Source organism: Rosa chinensis, chromosome 6, assembly GCF_002994745.2.
Source record: "Rosa chinensis cultivar Old Blush chromosome 6, RchiOBHm-V2, whole genome shotgun sequence".
Classification (NCBI taxonomy): domain Eukaryota; kingdom Viridiplantae; phylum Streptophyta; class Magnoliopsida; order Rosales; family Rosaceae; genus Rosa; species Rosa chinensis.
This window is the reverse complement of record NC_037093.1, coordinates 60,354,587-60,374,357: the sequence shown is the minus strand read 5'-3', so window position 1 is coordinate 60,374,357 and position 19,771 is coordinate 60,354,587. Positions and strand designations below refer to the sequence as shown.

The window sequence follows — 19,771 nt, the reverse complement described above, 5'->3', positions numbered from 1 at the left end:
CTTTAATCTTTCACAACTGCAATTTTCATAAAAAAAAGTAACTTAATCTAATCAACAAAGTCATATATTTGGGAAGTAAACTAGAAGATAAAGAAGTAACCTTTAAGATACATCAATGATCAATCCAAGGCTGAGTTGCAGAAGAGCAGATATGGAAAACTAAAGGAGTCGATGATGTCGGACTCGAATCAAGGACTGGAAGTATTGAGTTTGGTTGTTTGAGTCTGAGTCTGGTTGTTTGGGGATTCTCAGTAGAATAAACAGAAGAAGAAGAGGTCTGGGGTCGTCTGGAACTCTGGGAAAAGGGAAATCAGCCTTTGCATATATAAAATTATATATGAATGATAAAGATTTGGTGAGAAGTACGGTTGCATATGTCAATATATATAATATATATATTATATATATATATATATATATATATATTAGAAAGGAAGTGTCAAACAAAATATATATATATATATATATATCGTAGTGGGGGCAGCCTTTGCATATATAACATGGCCCATATAAAAAAAAACAAAAAAAATGGTCAATTGCCAAATGTCAAAAGCTCAGTGGGGGCAGCTGCCCCCACTCGTCCCACTGTGCGTCCGCCACTGTTGATCCCTATTAAAGTGACGAGATCACACAAATATGCTGCAAACATGCCTGCAAGGAAGGACGTCCCTACGAGAGGACGTAGCGCCACCCTACATGGAGGTAGGCATGGCGCCAATGCCAAAGAGAGTGGCACTTTGGCGTTACAGGCCATGGCCCCAGCTAGGATGCGTGGGAGGCCCGTGGGTTCGAAGGATACATTGGCACAAACCAATCCTCGATCATCAACACTCAAAAATCCGTCTCATGAGAATCTTCCAGGTTATGGTTATCGTTGGGGGACGCCTCAACGTCAGAACCTATTCCTGAGAATATAGAGCTCTATGAAACTTACACTAGTGTACATGAGACGTGGGATAGAAACTCCATCAGAATTGATGATGTAGTTGCGCATGAGTCTTTGAGTTAGATGATATTGAACCATGCTCCGTTGATGAATCAATGCCAACGTAGAGAGTTTTTGGCCTAAATGGAAAGATGCGATCCAGGTTAAGATGGATTCTCTAACGAAGAGTAAGGTTTTCGAGCTAGAGATGCCAACACCTCCTAATATAAAACATGTTAACTAATGGGTCTTCGTTAGAAAGCGTAGTAAGAAAAAGAGATGGTAATCTCGCCTTATGGCGCAAGGCTTCTCACAAAACGCCCTGGAATCGACTACGATGAGACATATTCTCTCGTAATGGATGTCATTGCACTCCACTACCTTGTCAGTTTGGTAGTTTCCAAATAACTGAACATGCAGCTTACAAATATGGTCACTACGTATCTCTATAGGGATCTAGATACGGAATATACATGAAGGTTCATGGCGAACTTCATTTACCCAAGTCAAGAGGTTCTAGACCACGGAGCGCGTTTACAATAGGGTTGAAACGCTCACTAATGTGACTACTTGATTGGGAAGGGATATGCCCACGCGTTTCTATGACAAGTTTCGCATTCTATCGCGGTTCATGTTGGACATGATCTTCATTAGGAACCCTTAAAGAGTTAAGGGAAACCGCTGAACACTTGAAATCTGAGTTTGAGATGAAGGATTTTGGGAGAACACGATTATGTCTCTGTTTGGAACTTGAGCATCGTGTCGATAGATGCTTAGGCATTTTGACAAGGTCAAGCCTTCAAGCACCCCCATGATCATCCGTAGTCTTGATCTTGAAAATGATTCTCTTCGTCGAAAGGATGATGACGAAGATGTGCTAGAGGCAAAAGTGCCTTACTTAGTACAATAGGCGCATTATTGTACTTATCCCAATGCACAAGACTGGACATCTCATATGTTGTGAACTTGTTAGCTAGATATAGCTCTGCGCCAACGCAACGCCATTGGATTGGTGTAAAAGATATCTTTCGATACTTGAGATGTATGAATGATATATACTTGTTCTATCCCTATAAAGAGATGATGGATTCGGACCCATCACACACCAGAAACGCCGCCAACGCTGGCCTGCGTTCTCTATCCCCATCCCAAAACGACATGTGTTTTGGAAGGTTTTGCTGATGTTGGGTATCTCTCTAACCCACACAATGGTCACTCCTAATCCGGTTAAGTGTTCACCATGGGAAAAGACCGTGACATCTTGGAGGTCGACAGAATAGACCCTAGTCGCTATATCTTCGAATAATGCAGAGATCATCGCTCTTCATGAAGTGGTTTGTGAATGAAAATGGATTGGATCCATAGTTACGCATGTTTGAACAATTGTGGTCTGAAGTCTACCGCAGATGAGCCTACGAGCATTTAGGATAATGCTACTTGTTTTGAACGAATGAGGCAAGGCTACATCAAAGGCGACAACACCAAGCATAATCAGCAACAACAGACACTCCTCGAGATCAAAGTGAACTAGGTTCGATCTGAGGACAGTGAGGCAGACTTGTTTACTAAGTCATTGCCCAAATCCACGTTCGAGAAACATGTGGCAAGAATTGGCTTGCGGAAATTATCTGAACTCCCATGATCGTAGTCATCAGGGGGAGGCGCAGACATCAGGGGGAGATGTCTACATGTTCACCTCGAAACGTGAAGGGTGTGTTGTGCTCTTTTTCCCCTTCGACCGAGGTTATTTTTGTCCCACTGGGTTTTTGTTACTCGGTAAGGTTTTTAACGAGGCAACGAGAGAAGCACCGCGTTTGGGCAACACAAGGGGGAGTGTTCAAGGAAAACCTAATTTGTGTTTAGCCCAAACTCTAGGTTACTTGATCTAGTGGTAATATGATTTAATTAGAAGGATCTAGAATCCTAATCAATGTAGAATTACTTTCCTTGTATGATTGAGATTCTATGCATTGTAATCCTCTATATAAAGAGGCCCCTATTATCAATGAGAACACACAGCAAATTCCTCTCAAATTCAGTTTCTCTAAAACATATATATAGTTATATACTCTTTTTTATATTTTTATGTTCTATAAAAATAAATAATAAATTAAAAAATACAAAACCGCCTAGGCACCTGCCTGGGCGCCTGGGCGCTCCTCCCCAGCCCACCGCCTATAGATTTTTTGAACCTTGGCTACTGGTGTTCAGTTTGATGGAAACCAGTTTACCATGAGAAAGGTAGCTAGAGATGTTCACATCACCATCGGTGGAGGAACATTTCTCATTAACACCCTTTAGCAAGCAGAAGGCCAAGGAGCATATTTCTTGTTGGGAAATGATTTCCTTCTCCAACAAAGATTTGTTCAAGATGAAGAAGGTATGGGCTTAAAAAAAAAGAGATAGAATATTTTGGGCAGACAGAGTTACCCAAGCAAAAAGTATAGTAGGACCAAACTTTGTTACTTGATATCAGAAGTCGCAACAAAATAGTGGTGACTATAAGCCCAGATTTGAACCTTTGCCACAATATAAACAACAGACAGAACTGCTTATTGAAGAATCTTTTGATGAAGAAGAAGAAACTAGTGACGATGAAGAAGCTAGTTTTATAGATGAATATAACCTTAAGCACTTTCAAAAATAAGCTTGAATCCCAGAAAATCCCTACGCTTGAAAAAATCAAGAAAATGCTTCATGAACATAATATAGATGTCAACCCTCAGAAATTTTGGAAAAAAGACCCAATGATCTGTGAATTAAGATTACATGATGTAAGTACAAAAGTTTGTAAGTTTTATGTGTTATCATCCCCATACAAAAGCAAGTGAAATATCTTATCCCATTTCATCCTTAATTAGAAGCTGGAAAACAAAGCCTACAAAGTTCATCAAAACTGGTCTCGGAGAATTTCAGGTAATTGCGTCTCATGTATAAGCACGGGATTGCAACATGTGTTGCAATCCCCGAGTCAATCCTAGTCAACCCTATGTTTTAGGGAGTTTGTTTTTGGAAAGTATTTTTTGGTTTTCAAATATTATTGTTTTAAAGATATTTTCTAACTGGTGAAATCGTGCCATTGAAGTCCTAGTCATTTTACGATTTGTTTATTTAAATTGGAAACTCTTTTATTAAAAAGTCTTTTCCTATTAGGAGTCCAATTAGGGCCAATCTTTGTGATTGAGGATTTGGTTTTTGTCCTCCATATATTCAGAAACATGAGGTTATTTGGGAACTGCTTTTGAGACTCAAGAATCATTGTTCTTCTTGTGTTGCTTAGAAAGAATTGCATAGGAGTCTTGAGACACTTGTTCCATGTAGAAGTGTCTCACCAATCATTCATATACATGCATTGATTCTCTCGAGATTAGTGGAGAAGATTGGTGTTGCAAGTGGAGCGATATTTGCAGATCATTCAAGTGAAGAAGAAGGTCAAGATTGAAGACAAACACCTCTCTAGTGAGTCTAGAGATTGTAGCCGCGTAGAGAGCTATATGTATTTGTAAAGAACCATATCCTTCATCAATAAGTTGATTAATTTTATTTGGGTTCTCAAGAGTAAGAGTCTCGCAGTGTTTTTAATCTCAAAATTGAGGTTTTCACTGCGTAACCAAAATTGTGCTTTCTGTGTGAATTTTTTGATTTATGCCCAGTAAGGATTGCAACGTGTCTATCAATCCCTGTTTTTCAGAAAACACATTTTGTTCTTGTATTTTTCACATGATATGAATGTTATATGTCATGTTAAAGCCATTCCTTAGTACAAAGAGGAAGATAAAAAAGAATTCAGAAAAGATATAGAAGATCTCCTAAAAAGAGATTAATTAGACCATCTACTAGTCCTCATCATGCTCCAGCATTCTACGTAAGAAACCATGCAGAAAATGTTAGAGGAAAGGCAAGAATGGTGATTGACTATAGAGACGTCAATAAGAAAACCATTAAAGACGGTTACCAAATAGCTCAAGCAGGAGACTTGATCAATTAGCTCAAAAGAGCTAAAGTCTTTTCAAAAATTGATGCAAAGTCAAGTTTTTGGCAAGTCAAGATGCATCTAGATAGTGTTCCTCTCACTGCATTTGGAACACCACAAGGTCATTACGAATGGCTAGCAATGCCTTTTGGCCTAAAACAAGCCCCTTCAATCTTTCAAAGAAAGATGGATGACATCTTCAAACATATTGCTGAATTCGGTGTCGTCTATATCGATGACATCCTTGTCTTCTCAAACAAAGAAAAACACATGAAACACCTTTATGAGATTGTTAAATTAATAATTCAGCATGAGATCATTTTAAGAGAAAAGAAAGTCTTCTTTATTCTTGATGAAGTTGATTTTCTTGGTATAAACATCAAGAATGGAGTAATAAAATTTCAACAGCATATCCTTCAAAAAATCTGGAAATTTCCAAATAAAATTCCTGATGCTAAAAGTCTAGAAAGATTCTTAGGAGTTATTAACTATGGATTAACAGCAATGTTAATCCCAAAATCTCAGGATCAATAGCAATGTTATCTCCCAAAACAAGTTCTAAAAGAAAATGGAACTTCACAGAAGATGATGAAAAAATTGTGAAGCAGGTAAAAGCCCTATACAAAAATCTCCCTCCTCTCCAACAACCAAAAGAAAATGATGAAATCATACTTCAAATTGATGCTAGTGATAATTACTGGTCCGGTGTTGTTCTGGCAAAAAAGCCTGAAACTAACATTGAAAAGATCTGTAAATTTTTTAGTGGCAAGTTCAGCCCTACAGAACAAAATTATCCCACAGGAGAAAAAGAAATCTTAGCAGTCAAGAAAACAATTTTGAACTCTCCAGCTTTTTTAGAAAAACCTTTTACTGTACTCACTGATTGTGTTAGAGTAAAAAAATGTAAAAATTTTAAACTTGATAAAACTGTAGATAGAGGAAGATTAGCAAACTGGAATTATTTCTTAACCAATATGATTATAATGTTAAATTAATTGCAGGAAACAATAAATATCTTCCTAACGCCCTAATAAAAGAAATGACAATGTTCAATAGAAGAGAAAGTGGTGAAGGTTGCAACCCAAAAACTAGAGACCAGGAAAAGAGCCCGAAAATACTGAAGAATCCAAGAAAAAAATCCTGAAAAGTTTCTTGCTAAGTCCAAAAGGTCTAGCCACAACTGATCAATCCCAGGATAATGGATTGGCTAGCTCGTCTCGAACAACAGACAGTAAAGGCTTATCAAGACCGTTTAAGGCTGTTGCTTTGCCAAAAAGGAAAATCATTCCATCTGGAATTACAAATGTTTTTAATTACCAATTAAAGACTTTTGAAGAACCTATGTTCAAAACTCATAGAAGGTTAGCCTATCATCAGAAGGCCATACTGGATAACATTTTGTTTGCTTTTCAGGAAATAAATAGCGGACTCATGTTCCCAGCTTTGTTTGCCTTAGCTGAAGAACTTCATGAAAACGCTAGACCATTATTCGAAGAATTTCATGAAAATACTACACAACAGAGTGTTGTCCAAAATGAAAAGATTCAATATCTTGAAGATCCTAAAAGTGCTAGAGTTCCTATTTTGGCACTAAAAGAATTAGAATGATTAGACTTTCATAATCTTATTAGAAGTCGCAACTCATGTCTTCCTCAAACCCTATTTATTGTCCTTGGACCTTATGTTGGAAGATATGTAGTTAATATTCAGAGTGAACATCCTCAAGAACACAAGCTCTGACTTGTTGAAAATGGTTTTGTCCATAATCTCTAGACAAAAACAAATGATGATCTCAAAGGACTGCCCACCATCATAGTCAACATAGTCAAGAATGTTAGAAAGAATGACTGCATTCTTAGATTGAAGTTTAGATCTACTCCACCAGAGTGGATCCAAAAGAAAAGTGGTGAAGTTGACTACATTTCTCCATACCATTATGTGAGAATTACTCAAAGAAAATATATGCAGCCTGCATGCGAAGGATATAATGGCCAACCAAATTCTACCATTCTCTGGATGAAGCGTGAATGGAAAATAACTCTTTCGTCCTAGGCTATAATTCGGAAACAGATGAGAATATGTAAAGAAACAGGTGTAAAAGGCAGATAAAAGCAACTTTTGCTTTTCATAAAGTAACTTTTGCTTTTCAAAAGAAGAATATGCTTTTCAAAAGAAGAATATGCTTTTCAAAAGGAATAAGGTAAAAAAACACTTCACCAAAGGAGAATCTGTTTTTCGTCGACCGACCGTAATCATGTGAAGCACTCACAGAAGCAGAAAATAATTAAATTTCTTGTATATTTTTATGTTTTGAATTTTGGTTTGAGTTCTGCTCCGTTTATAAGGAGTTTTAGAGTCAGTTTGTAAGGCATTAGAAAAACTTGAGATAAAAGCTCTCTCTTCTCTCAAGAAAAGTAAGATAGCCAGAATGCTTGTAGTGTAGCTAAAGTAGCAGTGTGCCTTCCTTCTTGGAAGAAATCGTGTAAAGTGGTGTGCTTTCATTTCAAGTAAGTATTTGTAATTGTACTAATGGATAGCTAAACAACTTTTTAGCTATTTACCTAAGAACGAGGCTCTGAGTTCTTAGCTTGTAATTATGTTTAAATATATAATTTCAGATTGCTCATCCACTTCTTCAAAATTTCAATTTTATGTTAAAATTATTCTGTCTTCTGCCTTTATCCTGTATTATCTTAAAGTTTAGATTTTCTGTTTTAAAGAAGAAAAATAAAAAAAATTGGGTTATTATCACAAATGGTACCTGAACTATACCTCAATCTTATCGATGGTATCTGAACTTCAATTTTGATCACAACCGGTACCCGAATTTTTCGATTTCATTTTAAATGGTACCTAGAGCCACCTCCGGTCAATATTCCAACTAAAAACAGCATGTGAGGCGATCATAGTGATGATTTTAAGGGTTGCGATCATATATAGTGATGATTTTTTGGTAATAGACTTGCCTTGAACTTGAATTTTTTTTTTTAATTTTTAGATTTGGCTTTTTTGACCTGAATAGTGACCGAAGGTGGCCTTAGGTACCATTTAAAATGAAGTCGAAAAGTTCGGGTACTGGTTGTGATCAAAATTGAAGTTCAGGTACCATCGATAAAATAGATAATAAGTTCAAGTACCATTTGTGATAATAACCCAAAAAAATTCTAATTTTTTACTAAAAACAAACAACAGTGATTACATTTGTTATAAGTAACCGTTATGTGAAAAGTTTGGGCATGTTGAAGGCTAGTTTCGTTTTTCTCAAAAGTTTAAAAAATGTGTTTTTCTAAAAAAGAGTAAAATTTTAAACCAAAAGATCAGCATAAGATATAAGTGGCAGTGTGGCACTATCCTAAAAAAGAATACCTTCTTAAGTCTTTTTCTATGAAATGTGTAAATGCAAACAAATACAAAGGGGAGCTTCGATCAAGATCCGACGGCTCATAGCCCGCTCAGGCGTCAACTAAACGCAATGTTGTCTCCACGAAGCAGCGCCAACTCTTTAACTTTAAAACCCCACAGTCTCTCCAATTCAAAAAAGAAAAAGAAAACCCCTCCTCTTCTACTTCCATCAAACTCTCTCAAAAAAGTGAAAAACAATTAAGCATCAATGGGCGAGGCAGGGGACTCTCTTCCTACGAAGCCGACGACTAGTTCAGTGACGATCGGCTCGTCGCTGATTCCGATAATCAACAAGATGCAGGACATTCTGGCTCCCGTAGCCTCAGGCAGCGAATTGTCCAAGATTTCGCTGCCGCAAGTTGCTGTCGTGGGAAGCCAAAGCAGCGGTAAATCCAGCGTCCTCGAGGCCCTCGTCGGCCGTGACTTCCTCCCTCGCGGCTGCGATATTTGCACTCGTAGACCTCTCGTCTTGATGCTCGAGAATCGCCCGCCCAATCCCGCCCAAGATGCCGCCCAAACCGAGTGGGGCGAGTTTCGGCATTTGCCTGGAAAGCGCTTCTACGACTTCACCAGCATTCGCCGAGAGATTCAGGTACACCTGCACGCTTTTACTTTTTACAGTTCAGGATACTACGGGTATGAATTTTCAAAATTTTCTGTTACTTCAATTTTTGCTCACTGCAGGCTGAGACTGAAAGAGAGGCAGGATTGAACAAAGGAGTTTCGGATAAACAAATTCGGCTTAAGATTACCTCTCCGAATGTCCTTAATATGACTCTTGTTGATTTGCCTGGCATCACTAAGGTTCCTGTGGGAGATCAACCTAGTGACATAGAATCAAGGATCAGGAAGATGATAATGGGACATATTAGGCAAGAAAATTGCATTATATTGGCAGTTACTCCTGCCAACGCTGATTTAGCCACCTCTGATGCACTTCAACTCGCTAGAGAAGCTGACCCTACCGGTATCCTAACTATCGCTCTTAATTTAACTTTACCTGCATACATTGTGTTCCATTGTTCATTTGTTCCCTGAATCCATACATTGTTCCCTATCACTGACGCAAATGCATTAACAGGTTTTCGTACCATTGGTGTCATCACCAAGGTTTGTCTTTCTCCTCTTTGATTCCTGGTTTTGTGCTTTGGTAAAAGTCTGATAAGGCACTGTTGTTCTGTCTGTAGCTGGATATAATGGACAGGGGCACCGATGCCAGCAAATTTTTGCTCGGGAAAGTTGTTCCCCTTAAGCTTGGTTATATTGGTGTTGTCAACCGTTGTCAGGAGGTACAAATTATTCAAATAGCTAATCTGTCTACCACTTGTTTTATTTGCTACATTGCTGCCAAATTTATTTCCCATGACTAAGAGTCTAAGAGTATATATGGTGATATTAATTGGGCAATTTTATAGGCTATTTTTCAAAGATTTGAGGAGCTGGTATGACCTTTTAATTGGTTGTAAGTGTGAATTCTTATTCAAGAGCTACTTGGATAATGTATGCCGCAATGTGGATTAGATTGGAAGTTCACATTAATGCCTAATCTGGCTCTATATAGGCTAATCATTTGCCTGCAATTATCAATTTGACGATTAAAACTAGCTCATCTCTTCAGATATTTTCATATAACCAACCATCCCCAGTTCTTGTATATCGTTTTTCCATCATTGATTTCTCTTGGGGTTCACATGTGGTAGCCGGCAATCTTCACCTTTCATATAGGCTAGTTATTCATATAGCATAGCATTTGTGGGACGTACTATACATTGACTGCTCTAGTCTTGACTCATACTAAATACACCTTAGATCTGCTTACTCGCACTCATAGTCCATTTGAGGGTTAGTTGTGATAAAATGAAGCCACTAAATCATTCTGCATAAACATTTGGGGTTGGATTGTTAGTTTAGTTGACACCATTTCTTTTAACATTCTCTGTTCTTGACTTTAAAATTTAATGTATTGTGTGAATGCTGGACTATCTTTATTTTGGAATCTTTGGATTTGAATATGGGGGTAATACTCTTAAGTCTAAACAACTGACATTACAAGCCACTGTGGTATACTGCCTGGTAGAATTTTGTCCATATGTTCACTGAAGAAAAAGGAAGAAAAATATATTACGCATTATCTAATGTATATATTGAGTGCTTGCTCCCTTTATGAAGTCCACGCTGGAATTAGGGTCGGAGTTTAATACTCACCTAGCATTTTTACTCTTTTCTTTGTCACAGGACATTAATAAAAACCGTAGCATTGCTGCAGCACTTGCTTATGAGGATAAATTCTTCCGCAATAATCCAGTAATTTTCACTTTTTCTTTTTTATTTTATTGACTATTGAAAAAATAATGGTAATGGTGTATTGGAGCTTAGCAAAATTTTTCGTGTGCCATACATGTTAAAGGTATATAGCAGTCTCTCTGATAGTTGCGGCATTCCCCAGTTAGCAAGGAAACTGAATCAGGTTGGTATGCATCCTACGATTGTTTGGTGCTTATGCCTCTTCTTGCGCATGGTATTATTTCTTGCTTCACTTATTGTCATTGTTGTCACGGTTGATTTTCTGTTTTAGATTCTGGAGCACCATATCAGGATTGTTCTCCCTGGTTTGAAGGCTGAGTTGAATTCTCAGATGAATGCTATCTATAAGGAACTACAAACTTATGGAAAAGTTATGGAATCCAAAGTAAGTTTCAGTAACTTACATTTTTAAGTTCTCTGGTGCTCTTACTGCATGTGGACAGTTAGGGTTGCCATGTTGTATTTACCTTCAATTACTTATATTCAGCTGGGGTCATTGTTTTTCCTTGATATTTGATATACCTTAAGAACATGATTCATTGGTTCTAGTCTTGGAAATAGGGGTATTATTGCATTCCTTTTATCCTCTATAGGACCCATAACCTTTTACATTCTCTTTTTAGTTGTCAAACATCATCATTTAAGATTGAGCTAAAATATGATGATTTAGTTATGAGTCTGTGTAAGCAATTTGTTGTTAACTTACTGCTACTACTGGTCTTCTATGTAGAGAAATGTAGAGAACATGCATTCACGATCAAAATGTTTTACTATGCTCATTCTTTTTCTGTGTATACACGCACACATACACATTTGACATGGATAGTATTTTGACTTTATAGTTTGCTCTAAGTACTTTGTCCCTTTTCCTGAACAGACAGATCTGGGAGCAACTTTGTTGAACATTTTGTCAAAATACTGTGAAGGTGAGATTTCAATTTCCTGGCAGAGTAAAAGTATATTTATTTCAATTTCCTGGAAGTGGACACGTTATTCCAGCAAATGATCATCTAAAGAGGATCAAACAAGACCAAGACAGTTGGAGAGAATTAAATTTGAAAGTTGGAGGTGCTATTGTGACTGTGAGATGAGAAATGATGTGTGTGTGTGAGACTGCAGCCATGTGCTAAAACTGAATTTTTCTGTAAAGTCTTCTAGTATTCTTTCATCTCTTGTAATTTTATGAGCCTGATATTTGTATTTTTTGTTTTTTTTTTTTGTTTTACACTTCTTGGTATTTAGTTTCATGCTACTTGCTTATGCTGTTTGAGCACTAGCTTTTTGATGTTACTCTTCTTGGTGATAGTAATGTTCCTGTTTCCCTTTCACTAATTGACAGCTTTTACTGCCATGTTGGATGGAAAAAATCCAGAGATGTTAACTAAAGAATTGTCAGGTGGAGCCAGGATCCAGTACATTTTCCAGTCAATTTTTGTAAAGAGCTTGCAGGTACTATGTTTGTTATGTGTAGAAATATGAACATTGTCTGTTTACTACATACTTAAACGAAAAGGCCTGTGTCCTACTAAAAATAATAATCCGGTACTACTATGTTCTCCATTTCTGCTTGATGTGAGCATGCTTTGAAATTTATTTCTTGTTCAAGGGCCTCTTACTGTACAAATTTAATATTACAAAGATGCTATCACCTGATTGCCTACAAACTATCCATAATTGTAGGAAGTAGATCCCTGTGACGATGTAACTGATAATGATATTCGAACCGCCATTCAAAATGCATCTGGTACAAGAGATGCTTTGTTTGTGCCCGAGGTGAGTTAGGTGACTATATTGATGATGCCATGTGGTGTCCTACATTCCATTCCCTTGTCTAAAAGTTTTAAACCAGTGGCGGGGTTGCATGCGGTGGGTGATAAGCATTGTGTTTGATTGTTTTCAGGTCCCATTTGAAGTTTTAGTTAAAAGAGAGATTGCACGCTTGCTAGACCCAAGCCTTCAGTGTCTTCGTTTTGTTTATGAGGAACTGGTTAAGGTGAGTTATAGATACATGTCTATGTGGCACTTTTAGAATTATACGTTTCCATGAATCAAGAAATGTTGATAACTGAAATTTTTCTGTGTAGATTAGCCGCACTTGTGAGGTTACTGAGTTGCAAAGGTTTCCAGTATTGAGAATGCGTTTGGATGAAGTCATGGTAAACTTTTTGCGTGATGGTGCACAGCCTGCTGAGAGAATGATAGAAAATCTTATTGAGATGGAGGTATCTCTCTGTCAACCGTATAAACACTGTTATATGGGTATTCTTTGATCTATCGATCTTGTCATGAGAAGAAAAATTGTGCTTAGTTAGGACTGCTTTATGTTTCCTATCAAATGATTGTTCAACAAGCATTTGCTCTGATGCTGATTTGGACCTATGCTGACTGATCTACTTTCTTTCATACAGGCAGATTATATAAACACTTCGCACCCAAATTTTTTAGGTGGGAACAGAGCTGCTGAGATTGCTATGCATGAGTTGAAATCACCACAGGTAGATGCTACAACGCTAGTGCAAAAGACAATTTATACTTATCAAGCAGCTATATTTTGAACATGATGGGTGAATCCTGTCAATTGTTATCCTTTTTTTTTTTTTGATTAATTTTCTCTAACTCAGACTATGCTATTAGTTTTATCGAAGTAAGTCGATCTGATTTTGGAAATTAGATCTGATCTGATTTTATATCTTAGAGAAGGAAATGTATACAAGTTTGATCACAGAGAAAACAATAGACTTAAAAATATAGGGAACAAAAAAAAACAATAGTCTATAGGACAGAAGACTTCATCCCATACAATTGGAGGTGCTTCCTACGGGTGTGGGTCCATACCATCTAAGAACTTCTCCTGTCACATAAGCATGAGCTAGTAAACTATTAAGGTAGAAGCCTGGGCCAGAAAAGTAGTGCTAAAATGAACAAGTACAAAAATGAAAATCCACTCTGTTCTAGTTCTTTTTCTTCTCTTGTTTTGTGCAAAAGAATTTCAGATTTGGACTCTTCCATGGCTATGGCTCTTTATTTTCCTTTTAAACCATCTTTGTCCCAATCTGAAATATTTTCATGAATCCAATTGAATGGGGGTATGTGAACTAGTATTCAGATGGCCTGACTTCTTTGAAGGGTGCCTTACAGGGAAGTCCTTCACAGCTGAATAACAATAAACCCGTATCTGGTAAGTCATGTTTCCATTATTGCAAAGCATACTGCATACCTCTGTTAATAAGTTGCCTTATTTCATTAACATTGTTTCTTGTGCATAGATATAGGATGATGGTACAGCCATCTGTCATCTTGTCTGCCATTTCTAAAATCAATAAAAATCTTATATCTAATTTAGGAGGTTCCACAAAGACTTGGCTTCCATTTTTTGGGAATCGGACATCATCTGAAGGCTCCCCGGATAGCAGATCTTTCGGTGATCAAAACCATTCACAATCGATGCCCTCTGTAATCCAATTGAGAGAGGTAATAGTGTGGTTTACTGTGGTTTATTTCTTCTTTTTAAGTTATTCTTCATGTTAACTATTTCTTTATTTTAAGATTTAAATGCTTCCATTTTTCTCTCTGTTCTTGCTGATTTCAGCCCCCATCCATCTTAAGGCCAATTGAAGTGACAGAGCATAAAGCAGTGGAAATTGTCATAACCAAATTACTCTTGCGGTCATATTATGACATTGTCAGAAAAAACATTCAAGATCTTGTTCCAAAAGCAATTATGCACTTTCTGGTACACCTATATTCTTACATTTGTTGATATCTCCGTACTATTTCAAGCATTCTTGATTATTTTTCTTTTTTCCTTTTGACACTTTTAAAAGTTGATTGACATGCATCATTTTTAATATGCTTTAGGTCAATCTTACAAAACGGAGCCTTCATCGAACCTTCATTCAAAAGTTCTACAGGTATGTTTATTACTACTTGGTTGTTTTGTTTTATGGGCCCTTGGTCATCTCTCTTTTAAGCTGGACATTGTTTTCTTTTAACCGGTCATCCTCATTGTTACATAATTTATTCATTTCTTGATTGAGCTTCAAATAATCCATGTCCAAGTGCGTCCTTGCTTTCTATTTTGTGATGCTCGAAGACACTGCAGTTGTACACCTAATAGCAAACACGTATCGTAGTGCGGATATATCATGCCCTACCTGTATTTAAAAAGAGATGCATCACTTGTTACCAGGAAAAAAGAGGAGAGATGGCTCTCTGATATACATATTAACACACACACACACACACACATATAGATGGCCTCATAGTGCGCGCGCACGTCACAGGGGGCTAGTATATATATGGAAAAATACTTGAAAGCCTTCATAAGATACTTTATTGAGTTGGATGATGGCTTAATGTTTTTGTCAGGATAGGATAAAGTTTTCATTGTCAAGGATGTATTATTCCAAAGCTTATTCTTAAGTTCTCAGAACTTGAGAAGCTTCGCAGTGTGGTTATCAAGCTAGTTTCGGCTTTGATAAACAAAGAAAGCACTTCTTGAATCACACGTTCAGTTTCCATTGGTTCATAGTATAAACATGGGAAAGATGGTTAGTTTTCAAACTTATGATGGTGGTTTTTTCCTGCTATTATGCAGAGAGAACCTGTTTGAAGAACTGTTGCAGGAGCATGATGCATTTGTATTGAAAAGAAAACATATCCAAGAATTGCTCCCAGTTTTGGAACAATCTTTGCAGGTAGTTATTCTGTTTTAGACAGTAGATTGCTTCTTAATATTTTCAAGAGTAGAACGTACTTACGAGGGGAGCACCCTTCTGCTATTTCCTTTCGAGAAGAATTAATATAGAAACCTCAGTAGTTTCTTTAGCCTGTAGAAATCCTCTATGTTATGTAGAAATGATTCTAAATTTCTTTTGGTTTTATATTACCGTGTTTCTTTCTTCTAGACACTGGAGAAAGTTGAATTTGATGTCTCATGCCGTACTTCTAGTTTTGGAACTGATGCTTCCACTGAACTTCCAAGAATTACAAGGATTTCACCACCCCATCAACAATACTTAACAACCAGTGGTGAGATGAGTCAATCTAGATACCATTCATCCTCCAGATCATTTGTTACCAACACTACAGCTTGAAGATCATTTCAGCAAGAAGAGTGCGGTTTTTGGTTTTAGATTTGTTAGACTGTAACTGGTAACTATGCCATTGTCTTTGGTGATTACCAGGTTGTACAGTGAATTCCTTTTCCTATTTACTGAGTATTCCACAAAACAGCTGTGAAGGTCCATCCACCAAAGCAATCTCTTGATCATGCTGTGGAATCTTGTGAGAAGGAATAGGGTGAAGGGAATCAAGGAAAGAAGCGGAGCAGAGGGGGTAAAAGGAAACGTGACAAGACGTGACAAGAAGTTTGCAGCATTGACAAGAGCAGCGAAAGAAGTGGAGTCAACACCTGATATGTTTAGTTTTATTAATAGCCAACTTGCTATACACGGTGAAGCTTTAAATGGTGGATCAGCAAAGAAGCAGCAGAAGTGCAGAACAAAGGGTCAGGGGAGGGGAAGAAAGTTGATAGGCAGGATTTGGTGGCTTATGAGGATGAAGTGAAGGAGTTGAAGTTGCGAGTTGGAAAGCTTAAGGAGTTGAAGTTGCGAGTTGGAAAGCTTGAGGAAATGGTGAGTAGAAACAAAAAAGAGAAGGTGGTTTATGAGGCTGCAATGAGAAAATTGATTGAAACTCGCGAAGTCTTGGCAGAGCGGGAGCGGAGCAGCTCAGGCTTCTGCATCAATGCGGTTGTCACTTGTCAGTAGAGAAAAAGAGAAGAGATGGCTTAAGTTTTAGGATCAACATTATTATCTATATATCATTTGTAATCATAGGCATACAACTATGCTAACTTTGTGGAACTATGAAGGTTTTCTAGGTCAAGATTGGTTTGTGATCACAGGGATTGTTGTACATAAATTGACCCTTGTTGTTTTCATCATAATGTTGTCTTAGGCAAGGGTTCAAATTTATTGGAAACAACCAAAAATTTTCTCAAAATTTTAGTAATTTGATTAGATTTCCTTTAAAAACTAGTATTTCATTATCATTATCGAACGACAATATATCAAACCTTCAATCAACACTCAAAATTTCTGTCAAAATTTTCTATTGAAATTGAGAAAGCAACCTCCCCGTACAACTTCATAACACTAAAAAAATTATAACATAATCCCGTATCATGGTACATGTGGTGATCTAGATTGATGTCATTGGTCTACATAACTTAGATTGATGTCATTGGTCTACATAACTTACACTAATTTCTGATGAGAAGTTTTAAGAGTTAATTACATATAAGTGCATCTTTAAATGATTTTTTAGCCATTAGACCACCAACTAATTTTTTCCCTCATAAGGCCACTAGATTAAAAATAGTGTTATATTTTAGATATAAAAACTAACATATTTACATAAATGCCACTAGAGTAAAAAGTCAACAACCATTCTCTCTCTCCTCTCCGGCGCAGTCTTCGGTCAACTCTGGCCGACCTCCGGCCAACTTCCGGCGGGTCTCCGGCAAACTCCGACGACCACCAAAAGCTACTCTGATGAAATTTCCGGCAACCTCCGACGAGGTCACAAAAGCTACTATCACCATTAACAAGAGCTACTGTCACCAATAAAAGATACGCTCCCAAAAATCAAAAGCTACTAACACCATTAACAAAAGCTACTGTCACAAACATAAAAAGATATTCTCACCAGCAACAAATAGCTACTGTCACCATCACCAGTAACAAAAGCTACTCTCACCATCACCAAAAGCTACTATCAAGCAAAACAAAAACTACACTAACCAACACCAAGACCTACTCTCACAAAAACTAAAAGCTACTACCAAGTAGAAAAAAGCTACTCTCATAGACTGAGAAAGCTATTCTCAAAGTCTAACGAAGCTATGAAAATAAAAAGCTACTTCCATAGTTTTAAAAAATCTACTACCATAGTTATGAAAATCTATTACAATAAATGTCGAAAGCTATAGTCAATGTGCTAAAAAGCCATTATAACAAAAGCTACTAACATCAGCTTGAAAAGATACTAACAGAGACATAGAAAGCTACTATCACTGATTTTGTTGTAACAATTATAAAGAGCTACTAACGTGAAATCTATCAAAATGAAACGGACTTGATAAAAACAGTTCAAACACTCCAATCAAAACAATTATAAATTTACAATATCAAATACTCCAATCAAAACACTCCGATTTCAACCAAACACAACAAGGACATTCTTAACAGAAAGTTCGGCAATTCTCATTCTCTGCTGCAATTATAATCTATCCCAATCAGAAAACTACAATCAATCTACAACAATATACTGCCACCAAGCGATCATCATTTGATCTAATAGAGATCAAGAACGAATTGGGAGAAAGGAGGCAAAATAGTAGCATATTTAAAATCAAATAGGTTGAAATTGTGTGGTGTTGCCAAAAGAAATTTCAAACTGCTAAATGAATCCACACAAACAAGATCACGTTGTCAACTCTAATATAAAACTAAAACTTGTAAAATGGTTCAATAAACTAGACGAAAGCTATACAATACCTCCCAGTTAACAATTGACTACAAGAATCATGCTACCATACATATTCAGGGTGAGAATAAAAACAAAAAATTGCATCGGATCATAATATGTTTAATTTGCAATCGACCTAAGTAAATTGACAACAAACATTAGCACATCAAAAAAAAAAAATTCACAGTTCTTCCATCTCAATTGTTCCTTAAGTAGCATTATCTCAATTTGAACTGAAATTCAGCTAAAGAAAATATGCAATCAAAAAGCTTTCTAAAAGTGATCGACATGGAGCTCGAGCGGTCAATGAGTCAGGGGAGAAGTCGTTGTCGCCAGTGAAGGTATGAGTTTTCGTCTTGGATGGCTTTGACAGCACACTGGATCGATCGGGTCTCGTCGAGCTCAACGTTCCATATCAGAGTTCTAGTTCGGTGACGCTGGAGAGAGGCAAGATTTCTCCAAGATCATCGCCGGGTTGGAGTTTCCTTCGAAGGTCGAGACGATGTCATCGTTGTCGATCTGTGGGAGAAGCAAGGGAATCCGTCGGCGGCGATAGTGATCTGTGGGAGATAAGAGTCGGCGAAGGGAGACAACAGCGGAACCAGGATCCAATTCCTGTCTAGGCTAATTAGAAGGGCACAATAATTTTTTTTTAGCCAGTAATTTATACAATCATGAATCATCATAGATTCATAGCCTCACCTATCCACCGACCATCAGACCATGATCAACAAAGACATCACTACATCAGTCGGTAATTCTAACTAAAAATACATTCATTAATCATCAATTCATCATAGCCTATTAGCGGATTAGTCTATGAGGCGGCTATCCACCGAGTGACCGACTCACCAACCATGAATCCATGATTAAGAATCAAGATCCTTAGCTAACATGGAATCTCTCTCTCTCTCTCTCTCTCTCTCTCAGTCTCTCTCCCCCAAACCTCAACTCATACACAAAAGCCCAACTCACAACCAGTGGTAGCAAACAGAATCGACATTCGGCAAAAAGAGATCTGAGATTTCTTTAGGGAAACCCCATTGGGAAAACAGAGCAGGAAGAAGAAGTGATAAGTGAAGAACAGAGGAGATCGATAGAGCTTCATACCTTGTTTCAATCGATAAGTCCATAACCTCCATCGAAACACTAGAGTAGTGTGACTGTGTGAGGTTGTGACTGTGAGCTGCTGTGGGAGCTAGGAATACACAGGACTTCTACATATAGTTTTTTTTTTCTTTGGGCTGGTATGGGCTGGAGGTATATATATATATATATACACACACTTAAGGGTTTTTAGCCCAAAATGTTGTCTAGGCTTGGGCCCATATAGCCTACCATGTCCTTCCACCACTGACGGCGAAGTCGAACAGATATGGGAGATCCAGTTGATTCTGCGAGATCTGGAGTTGTTGATTCGCTAGTCTCGGATTTGGGCTAGGGCTCTGGTATTAGGTACCTGAGGAACAACTCAGACAGGTTCGGCGAGGACTGGTGGGTGGTTCGTGCACGGTGGTTCATGGTTGAGAGAGTGAGGGAGGGAGAAAACTGCAGTTGGATTTTACAGAGAGGGAGAGAGATACGGTTTTGATTTAAGAGAGAGAGACTGCTTGTTTTGTTTGTAGAAGGGCAAA

General features: G+C 37.6%; 1 protein-coding gene across 4 annotated transcripts; it reads left to right on the top strand.

Moving 5' to 3' along the window:
* Nucleotides 1-8,420: 8,420 nt before the first annotated feature.
* LOC112168743 (dynamin-related protein 3A) lies at nt 8,421-16,546 on the top strand. 4 transcript variants are annotated; one of them, XM_024305647.2, is made up of 20 exons: nt 8,422-8,892; nt 8,985-9,267; nt 9,382-9,410; nt 9,488-9,589; nt 10,536-10,604; nt 10,708-10,767; nt 10,876-10,989; nt 11,482-11,530; nt 11,944-12,053; nt 12,285-12,377; nt 12,505-12,597; nt 12,689-12,826; nt 13,013-13,099; nt 13,704-13,782; nt 13,948-14,075; nt 14,194-14,337; nt 14,463-14,515; nt 15,202-15,301; nt 15,512-15,665; nt 15,909-16,546. In XM_024305647.2, coding segments are annotated over exons 1-20 (2,271 nt in total). In that variant the 5' UTR covers nt 8,422-8,508; the 3' UTR covers nt 15,911-16,546. The 4 variants fall into 4 exon arrangements, with proteins under 4 accessions (XP_024161413.1, XP_024161415.1, XP_024161416.1 ...); XM_024305645.2 differs by having other exon boundaries at nt 8,421-8,892; nt 15,512-16,546; XM_024305648.2 differs by having other exon boundaries at nt 13,743-13,782; nt 15,512-16,546.
* Nucleotides 16,547-19,771: the final 3,225 nt, after the last annotated feature.

Excerpts from the sequence above, each read along its gene's own strand:
- LOC112168743 (XM_024305645.2), top strand. The coding sequence starts at position 8,509 with ATGGGCGAGGCAGGGGACTCTCTTCCTACGAAGCCGACGACTAGTTCA. Across the intron at positions 8,893-8,984 it reads GCATTCGCCGAGAGATTCAG|GCTGAGACTGAAAGAGAGGC; the intron begins GTACACCTGCAC and ends TGCTCACTGCAG. Across the intron at positions 14,338-14,462 it reads AAGCAATTATGCACTTTCTG|GTCAATCTTACAAAACGGAG; the intron begins GTACACCTATAT and ends AATATGCTTTAG.